General features: G+C 60.8%; 1 protein-coding gene across 1 annotated transcript in view; it reads left to right on the top strand.

Annotated features, from left to right (window-relative positions):
- PHYHIP (phytanoyl-CoA 2-hydroxylase interacting protein) overlaps nt 1–9,882 on the top strand; it is an 11,419-nt gene continuing 1,537 nt past the window's right edge. The window contains 4 exon segments of the mRNA XM_006156451.3: nt 1–498; nt 3,825–4,009; nt 5,329–5,503; nt 8,044–8,161. Coding sequence (XP_006156513.2) covers nt 3,845–4,009; nt 5,329–5,503; nt 8,044–8,161 — 458 coding nt within the window. The 5' untranslated portion in view covers nt 1–498; nt 3,825–3,844.

Raw genomic sequence — 9,882 nt, 5'->3', positions numbered from 1 at the left:
CCCAGGGCAGCTCATCCTGGAAGAACGGGGGAAGGTGGCAACCGCTGTCTCCAAGGGCAGTGCCTGGGGAGACCCCCTGCCCTTTCCCCCCCTCCAGCTCCAGTGGGCAAGGACCTAGCGGCTCCTTATCACCTGACGCTGTGCAGTCGCGGATCCCATTGGTGGAGCCAGATTTGGTCTGGCTCTCGCTGCTTCTGCCTTCTCTGCCTCTCTCTCCTCCACGCTCTTTGATTTCGCTCGCCTCTTCTTGCGCTCGCTCGGCGGCTGGGAACAGCGGCTCACCGGGGCAGCAGCAGCACCGGCTGAAGCAGACAGCAGCTGCCCGCGGGGCATGGAGGCAGCCTCCCTGTGAGCCGGGAGCGGGAGCGGAGCGAGCGCGCGCAGCTTCCTGTGACCCAGCGTCTGGCTGCACAGGGGCCCTGCTTGGGGAGCTCATCCACCCGAGGTCTCCAGGTGCCTCCCTGCCAGGTCTTCCTCTGCAGCGCCTGGGGGAGCCAGGTGAGTGTCCTTCCTCCCCGAAGCACCCCACTGCTGTCTCGAGAGGCTTGGGGTGGGGCACCAGGTCCTGCCACTGCCCGGTGCCCATCTGGCCCGCCAGGGCACACGACCTTGTCCCCTTTCCCCCAGGCCCTTGGCAAAGGTTAGCAGCTGGCCCCGGCCTCTGGGACACCCCAAAGAGCGGCCCTGGGGCCATTCTGCTGCAGCCAGCAATGCCCACAGGGACGGCGGTGGGGGGGCAGCCTTCCCTGGGCATGTGGGCGGCTTTTCTGGACCAGACTGGGGAAGGGGCATCAGCGTGCACAGCTGATGCCCGCCTGTGCGGGCCGTAAGCGTGCTGGCATAGGTAGGTCCGTGCGCATGCAGCTATGCTCAGGCGTGGGATTTCACTGGTGTGTGGCATGTTAAGAACATACCTTGTGCACACGAGGCACATGTGTGCGGGGAGCGTTTATCAGAGCAGCCTGTGGGTGTATGTGGGGGGGCTCTGTGAGGCAGTATGTTCGGGGGCAGACCTGTCACCTGTCATGTGTGTGAGAGGGCGTGCGGGCAGCGTGTGGGGAGTGGATGGGGTGGCGGCAGGTGGGTGGCCCTGAGGAGGTGCGCAGACCTGTGGGCACAGGGTGGGGGCTGGCAGTGTGGCAGAGGCACTTCCCGAGTCCATGTTCTGAGGCAGAAACACCAGAACACAGGTGGGGGCTGATGCGTGTGCGGGTGTTCACGTGTGTGAGGCGGGTGTGTGTGTTGCATGCCAGGTGCATGCCTTCTTGTGGAGGCAGTACACACATATCACACACATGTTGGTGCCTGTGGCTCCCTCCTCTCCCCACACACGGCTTGCAAGGTGTGCACGCATGTGTATGTGAGCCTGTGGACACCAGCACATGTGGGTCTGTGTGGAGGCGACAGCTCGCAGAGGCAAGAGGCTGGGGCGCTCTCAGACTGTGAGGCCGGCAGCAGGTCCCTGGGTACGTAGGTGAGCGTGGGAGTGAGGATGTCTGGGGGGCGTGTGGTACATGTGTGGATATGTGTGCCCGCCCGAGTGGACGTGGAGTCACACGGGAGTGTGGGTGTTTCCTGGGCGCCGCCCCAGCCTGTCCTGCACACCCTGCCCTTCCCTGTCCCCTGGTGCCTGCCCACCTGCGGCCCACCCTGGCACTCACAGCCACTCTCCTGGGAGAGTGGAGAGACCTCAGCTCTCCCAGAGCCCAGAGGGGAGGGTGGAGCAGCGGCCAAGCCCTGGGCCCCCACCAAGCACAGCTGCCCCTCCTCTGTACAAGTCGGAGACCGGGTGTCCAGGCGGGGACAGGCGTCCTGTCGCGAAGCAGGTGTGGCTTCTTCCCAGCGGCCTCTCAGGGGGGCGTGCGCTCGTGTGCTTGGGCATGTGCGTGGGTGTGCACACGTCTCCCAGCGAGGAGCTCCCTGGGGACCTGGGAGATGCTGAGTCCCCCACCTGCCCTGTGAGCTACAAATGGGCTGACGGCCGCAGGACTGTCTCCGGACACCTGCTCCCATCTGTCCCATTTGGAGAGGACCCCGGAGCGCCTCCACACTTATTTGCCATGGGATTCCCTGCGCATGAAGCCACGGGCACTTAGCTCTAGGGTGGGAGGCTGGGGTGAAAGCAGGATTGAGTGACAGCCCGAGGTAGGTAAGGGCCATCAGCCATGGCCTTCACTCTGTCCGACGACCCAGGCAGCCCACAGTTTAATGTGGAGGTGTGCGACTCTGGAGTAGGCTTAACTGACAGGTGAGTGTGGGCTGGATCTTCTGGCAGCTATAAATAAAAGCACCTGCCTTGTCAGGCACAGGGTGCTCTCACCCCATCTCCTGGGCAGGGGTGGGGGCAAAGAAGAGGGGAATGGAGGTGTACCCACGCTGTGCTCCAAAGGAACTGGGACAGCATGGGACCCAGCTGGGAGAAGTCCCAGAGCTGGTCCCCGCCCTCCACTCTCCCTCCCCTGCTCCCTGGAGTCTAGGACGGGTTAGCGCCTCCTGTGGTGCCCAGAGAGGTGGGAGGTAGCCCCTGCAGACCTGGAAGGGCACCGGATGCCAGGGGAGCCGAAGGTGGGAGAGGGAGGTCAGGAAAATGTGATTGCTTAAAAGGAAACCATGGCGGAAGTAAGTACAGGGGACATCACACGCACCTTCATGTGTGCACACGCCAGGCGTGTACCATGCATGTCTCACTCTCTCAAACACGTGTGACACGTACCATACATGTCACGCTCTCTCTCTCACACACACACACACACCAGACACGTACCATGCATGTCACACTCTCTCACACACACCAGACACGTACCATGCATGTCACACTTTCACATCACACACACATTCACATATACCAGCCATGCACATAGCAAGCATGTCTCGCACACGCATGCACACAATGGGCATGTAACACACGTCTCACCTGCATTCCCACACCCATCTCTCTCTCACACATGCACACATACGCACACACCAGGCACGTACCATGTGTTTCTCTCACACACATGCGGCACACAGGACCCCGCCTTGGCTGACGGTAGAGGGATCGGGTGCAGGGGCTCAGTCACTTGCCGGGGGCGGGCTGTGGGCCGCTAAAGGCCTCGCTCAGCTCACCTGTAAAACGGGACGGCAGCATGGTACTTTCCTGCTGTGGGTCTTGGGACGGCTCAGGACGTGCCCCCCCCCCACCCCTGGACATCAACATTAAAATGAACCACTGGGGACTTGGGAGGAGCAGCTGAAAGAGAAAGAGCTATCGATCAGGAGAAAGTTACGGGTGGAGAAAGAGCTCAGGGCAGGCTGTGGCCTGTGTAGTCCCCTACCACCAGAGTCACCTATGAGCCCCTGGCTGAGCCACCCCAGAGAGGACAGAGGCCTGCACCCGAGAACTGGGCCCCATGGACTTGGGCTGCTGCTGCCCGCCACCTGCCCGTCCTCCCACCTCAACCTCAGCAGGTGCTTCCCGGCCCCCTCTCCCCACTCTCCACCCCCATTCCCTTCTCTTTTCACGCCTGCTGGCTGAAGGCCCCCTCCCTCCTCAGCTCCATCTGCCGCGAATCTGTCCCTGGCCAGCGTCTGCAGCATTCCCACTGCCTCTGCCACCTGTCAGGTGCCTTCTGCTCTCAGACCCCTCCCAGGAGAGGAGAGCCCTCACTCGGGACACCCGTCCCACCCCCGGTCTCTCCCTCGCCATCTTCTCCTCCCCTGTGTGAGCAGGTGCGATTGGCAGCTCCACTTCGCGAGGGACCGAGGGATGCGGGGAGCAGGAGGCGCCAAGGAGCTCCAGGGCAGGGTGGGGGGAGCTGACTCGTCCTCTCCCCCTCGTCCCGCAGGAGCCAGACCAGAGGGCAGCATGGAGCTGCTGTCCACCCCGCATAGCATCGAGATCAACAACATCACCTGCGACTCCTTCCGCATCTCCTGGGCCATGGAGGACAGCGACGTGGAGAGGGTCACTCATTACTTCATCGACCTCAACAAGAAGGAGAACAAGAACTCCAACAAGTTCAAGCACCGAGTGAGTAGGGGCCGCGCCTCTCCCTAACACCTGTGCTTCCTCATCCTTTGTGCTTAAGTTTATTTCTTCCGAGAGAGAGACAGAGAGAGAGAGAGATAGCACCTCCAACCTCAGCCAACCCTGGATTGTGGGCACACACGTGCCCGGTGTTCTTCTCAGGGAGGTCTCAGGACTTGAACCCGGCTTCCCATGTGGGTCAGCCTTGCAGAGCATTGCGTATTACCACTGTGCCATTGCCTGGCTCCTAATGCCTGCCCAGGAAGGAGGGTAGTAGAGTGCCTGCAGTCACGGTTGGCAGTCAGAGGCCCGGATGGAATCAGATTGTCACTGCGTCATTTGGGGACAGAAACTTGACGTCTCTGAGCCCGATCCTCTCCCTGTGACGAGAGGAGCATTGCCAGTCCTCACCGGTTGTGGAGAGGAGCCGATGAGTAATGTCTGCGTGGTGTTTGGCACGGTGCCTGGCATGGAGCGCACGCTCTTATCAGCGCGAGGACCAGGACTTCAGTCAGGGCCGAGAGCCTGGCGAGGTGGCCATGACACCTCAGTGTTGACCAAACCTGCCCTCGAGGCAGGCCTGCCTCAGGCTGGCTGGGCTGCGTGGGCCTCCGCTGAGGCCTCTGGACTCTCTCTGGCCCTCGCCCACGGGCCAGCCGTTTGGTTGGGTTAGAAAAGGAGCGAGGCCCGAGGAGTGTGCCTCCCCTGGGTGAGAAGCTGGCGTGGGGTGTGCAGGAGGACGTCTCCCATCCCCTGCAGCTGGCAGAGGCGGAGGGCGAGGGCGAAGCGGCCTGCTCCCGGGACGACGGCTTCGGCATCGCTGCGGGTTACTCACCCTCTCTGGAACTGGCTCTCCTGATCTGGGTGTCTTTTGGCAGGCCAGTTGCCACGGTGACGTGAATGTTCAATGCCACCCCCTTAACCCTCCCCCCAAAGAATAAGGCATATTTCCCTCCTCCTGGCTCCTCAGCTTTGCTGTTGCCGTGGAGACAGCACTGCAGTGAGCTCAGCTCTCCGAGTCTCCCTCGAACTCGAACACGAACACGAACACGAAGGTCTCGCCGCCCTCGACTTCCCGGTCTCCTCCCGGTGGCCTTTCCCCTCGGTTCCCGAGAGGACAGGTCTGGGGTGTGAGGCGGGGTAGGGGCTGGGAAGCTCTTTGTGGCCTTCCCGGTGACCGCTGCTTGCCTCTGCAGGAAGTAGTGCTGTGGGCATGGAGCCTTGGGGCCCCTGAGACTCCGGCCCTCTGCGGAGGAATGGGGGCTCCCAGGGGGTGAGCCTGGGTTTGACTCTTGGATCCCCGTCTGCACCCCACTTCTCAGGATGTCCCCACCAAGCTCGTGGCCAAAGCGGTGCCGCTGCCCATGACCGTGCGCGGCCACTGGTTCCTGAGCCCGCGCACCGAGTACAGCGTGGCCGTGCAGACGGCCGTGAAGCAGAGCGACGGCGAGTACCTGGTGTCCGGCTGGAGCGAGACTGTGGAGTTCTGCACCGGGGGTGAGGCCCTGCCCTGTCACCGCCATCGGTGCATCGGGCTCAGCGCGCCTAGGGGGCTCCGTCTTAGTCCAGCGGATACAGGGACACCTGCCATGCGCCCCACGCTGAGCCAGGCTGGGAGACAGGCGTGGATGAGACCCTCCCCGGTGCTCCAAGAGCCCTTTCCCCTGAGGCAGAGGCTGACACCGCGAATCATGTCGGTAATGCCACTTCCTCAAAGGGCCAGAGTTACTTTTCTTGCTTATGGCGAGCATATTTTAAAAACCGTGGTGGGAACCAGCAGTTGGCGTAATGGCTCTGTCGCTGGACTCCCATGTAGTCGACCGCGGTTCGCGTCCCGGACCCGGTGGCTTAAAACTCACGCCGGGCGCGTGTGCGTGCGTGCCCAAGATCCCGAGAGGAGAATGGAGGAGAAGGGATTGTGGCGTAACCATCCCCCCTGGGGGGTGATTTCTCGCTTTCTGTCTCTATGTCTCTCTCTGTCTGGTGAGCGCATGCGCCCTATAGTGAAAAAAACCTCTCAAAAAAAAAACAAAAACAAAACCCGTGGTAAAATATACACAACAGAACTGACCATCTTAGCCCCCTTAGAGGTACATTCATGTCATCCCGCAACCAGTCGCCTCTCCTCCATCTTGCAAAAGCAAAGCCCCAGACACGTTAAGCAGCTCCCCACGACCCCCTCCCCAGCCCAGCAATGCCCCTCCTGCTTCCTCTCTCCTGGACTTGACTTCTCTCGGGATGGTACGCACGCAGGACCACACAGTATTTGTCTTTTTGCAATTGGCTTATTTCGCGTAGCGCGACGTGCTCAGGGCCTGGCCGGGTCGTAGGGGACATCAGAATGCCCTTACCTTCTGTGCCAGTGTCCGCGGGCACTGGCACAGCCTGCGTCTCCACCTCTGCGACGGGCACTTGGCAGGGAAGCCCCGTGTGGCTTGTCCCGAGTCCTGCTCAGTGGCCTGCGGGCTCTCTTGGCAGAACCTCACCTGCAAGTGCCATCCCAGGTGAGGCCAGGCTCGCGTGATCAGCCATTATGACCCAGCTGCCCACAGTCCTCTGGTGCTCGTGGTGAGAACTGCTCCAGATCTCCCTCTGCCACCGCGAAGGGGCAGGAACATTCCCCGCCCCGGGTCTCTGCGGCTGCTGGCTTCTAGCCCTGCCCTGTGCCCCAGTCTCCTTGAGCGGCTGTTGTCTTTTGAGTGGTACTTTTCGTTAACTCTGCTGCGAAACTCCACCCCTGCTCCTTGCGGGGAGAACTGCACATGTAGTGGGCATCTAATCCAAACTGGGTGATGGAGAGGCTGCAGGCCAGCTGAACCTCCTCTTCCCAGATTAACTACCCTCCCCAGGGATGCATCAGCAAGGAGATGGCACCTATTTTTTTCAGTTTAGCTAAAACAAAATACAAGAAAACAAACACAAAACTCTCGCCAGAGAGAGGGAAAATGAGAAAGTACCCCCCCAAGAGGGAGTGGCCACACTGCAATCCCTTCTCGTCCAGTCTCCTCAGGATTTTGGGCATGCACACGCTCCTAGTGTGATTTTTAAGCCTCCAGGTCCAGGACTCAAACCATGTGGTTGGCCATGTGGGATCCAGCGCCTTAACCTCCACCACCTGCTGGCCTGGAGAGGACACCTTTTTCTTTTTCATATTTATTAATTTATTTAACCACCAGAAGGCATCATGTGAGAGAGAGAGAGAAATCACCCCCCAGTGGGGTATGGTCCTGCCACAGTCCCCCCTCCTCCCCTTCTCCATCCTGTCAGGATTTGGGGCACACACGTGCACACACCAGGTGTGTGCCTCAAGCGCCCAGGCCAGGATTCTCACCGTGGTTGGCCATGTGGGATCTGGGTCCCTTAACCACTAGGCTGTGGGGTCTACTCAGCCCTTGTCTACTTGGTACAAGGGCCCTGGCTCAGCTGGCCGCAGCCTCCCTGGGCTCTGACGCCGCAGCCCTGGCCCCAGCCCCGGCCCCAGGGGCTCCCTTTTCCTACCCTGTTCCCGCTTCTCTGCTCTCCGGAGATGCCCAGACGTTGGTCTGCCTAAACCCCTGTGCTCGTGGGTACCGATGTTCCGTGAGCCCCACCCGCATAGGCTGCAGCTTCCAGGGGATGATGCGGGCAGCCTCCCGGCAGCTGGATTTGGGGCCTCTCCCCAAGGGCTCCCCGCGGCCCTCTCAAGTCCTTCTTTTGTTCGCTGCCCCAGTTTTCACCTGAGGGTGGTCTGGGTGACAGTCTGTGGCCTGGTTTGATCCCTGGCAGTACCCTGCCCTGTTCTGACCCTGAGAGCCCTGAGCCTCTGGCAAGAAGGAAGCAGAGGTGACAAGGAGAGACGGCCTGCAGTTCTCTGCGTGCTCAGCAGAGGCCAGCTGGCCTGTTCCATCTGAGTCCAAGGGGCTGTGGCCATCTGGTCTCCCTGCCACTCTGAGAGCCAAGGGTGGCGGCACGCATGGGGTGGGGTGGGGGGCCAGAAGAGGGTGAGGCTGTGCACCCTCGGGGCCCTCTCTGACCTCACTGCACCCGGGCTCCTGCAGATTACGCCAAGGAGCACCTGGCGCAGCTGCAGGAGAAGGCAGAGCAGATCGCGGGCCGCATGCTCCGCTTCTCCGTCTTCTACCGCAACCATCACAAGGAGTACTTCCAGCACGCCAGGTGCGTCCCCCCAGCTCCGCCTGCCCCTGCCCTGCTGTCCAGGGCCGCCCTATGCCCTCGCGTCTCCAGGCCGGCTCTGAAGCCACAGCTTCGGATTGGGATTGTGCGCAGGGAGGGCATCATCCTGACAGGTGCCGTGTGGACACCTGCTGAGCCGGTTCTGGTCAGGGCAGACGTCCCTCCTGCTGGGTCTGCCACCATAGCCCCCCATCTTGCCCATCTGGAGAGGCACGCAGGGCGAGAGTTGTGGGTAGGAAGGGCTGGGAGATGTCTAACTCGGTAGTTTTTGGACGGGGACTGAGGAGCCTGGAGGCTGGGGGCGGATTCCAGGGAGCCCCTTGGGCTGTGGCTAAGGGCTGGGGTGCAGGGGAATCAGAGGAAGGGACCCTCTAGCCAGAACAGCACCCGTTTGTTTTTTAAAATTTTATGTGCTCATTCATTTATTTTAATTTGACCAGTGAGAGAGAGAGAGAGGGAAAGTGAGAAAGAAAACCGCCAGGTCCAGGACTCGAACCGTGGTTGGCCATATGGGAGTGTCCAGTGCCTTAACCACCATACCACTGGCTGGTCCCCCAGCAGTGCCAGTTTTATTCACCTATGACTTATGTCTGCTTGCCTTTGGGGAAAGAGGGCTTCTGCTGTCCGAAACGTTTGCAAGCTGATGGTGCAATTGCCTGCAGGCTGCCGCTAAGGAGCCGGAGTGGGGACAGTGGCTCGTCCAGATGAGCCAGGGGTCACCCTTCACTGAGGACAGTCAGGCAGGCAGGAGGGAGGCGGGTCAGGGTTGTCCACCCACCCCCTGCCTGCCAACCCTGCTCCATGCCTGTGTCCTGCCAAGGCCAGGCCAGGGCAGGCTGCTGTGATTTCTGTCTTCACGGTCAGGGGCGGCTGCAGTGGGTGTTTTGGCCCTACCTCAGGGCACTGTGGGCCTCCAGGGCCTTTGGTGGCCTTTATGTTAAAGGAGAGGGGCTGTGGCTCCCCCCTCCCTGGGTTTCTTTAACTGCATGTGAGAGACACAGGAGCACCCACGTGTGCCAGGCCAGGCACCTCACCAAGAGCCGGTTAGAAAGATAAAGGCACAGCCAGACCTGTGGCGTAGTGTTCAGGAGCTGGATCCCATAGGGGTGAACCTGGTTCGAATCCTGGCCTTGGTGGCTTGAGAAACACAGCGATGCATGCGTGTGAGCCCAGATCCTAGTGGGCTGGAGACCTGGGAGAGAGGGGCTGCAGCATGGCCGCAGTGCAGCACCGTGTGCTTCTGCTCTCGCCCCTCTCTCTGCCTCTCTGTGACATGCGCATGTGCCCTCGGGCTATTAAAAGCGATAAAGATACAGTCCACTCTTCTGAGGGCCAGGCAGGGAGACAGACCCCACGTAAGAAGTGCGTGTACCTGCTGAGCCCAACTCAGGGACCCACACGAGGCAGACAGCCAAATATTTGTTGCATTAAAAGTGCCTGGTGTTTCTGGACGGCTTTAGGGAGGAGTGGGCACCTGTGCTGGGACTTGAAGGATGATTCCGGTTTGCCGAGCCAGGTGGAGTAAAGTGGGAAGGGAAATTCGGGCAGAGGGAATAGCACAGCAAAGGGACAGAGGCAGGAAAGAGGGTGCTCCCTGTGGCAGTGACAGGTGGGAGGTGACAGTGAGGCACAAAGACCCAGTCGGTCTTGAGAGACCTTGCTTTCCCCCCAAAGCTGGGAGTGACGGGCTCTCCTCTGGGAAA

This window comes from Tupaia chinensis, unplaced genomic scaffold (genome assembly GCF_000334495.1).
Source record: "Tupaia chinensis unplaced genomic scaffold, TupChi_1.0 Scaffold000494_1, whole genome shotgun sequence".
NCBI classification, from domain to species: Eukaryota; Metazoa; Chordata; class Mammalia; order Scandentia; family Tupaiidae; genus Tupaia; species Tupaia belangeri.
The sequence above is the reverse complement of the archived record's forward strand: the minus strand, read 5'-3'. Positions and strand labels throughout refer to the sequence as shown.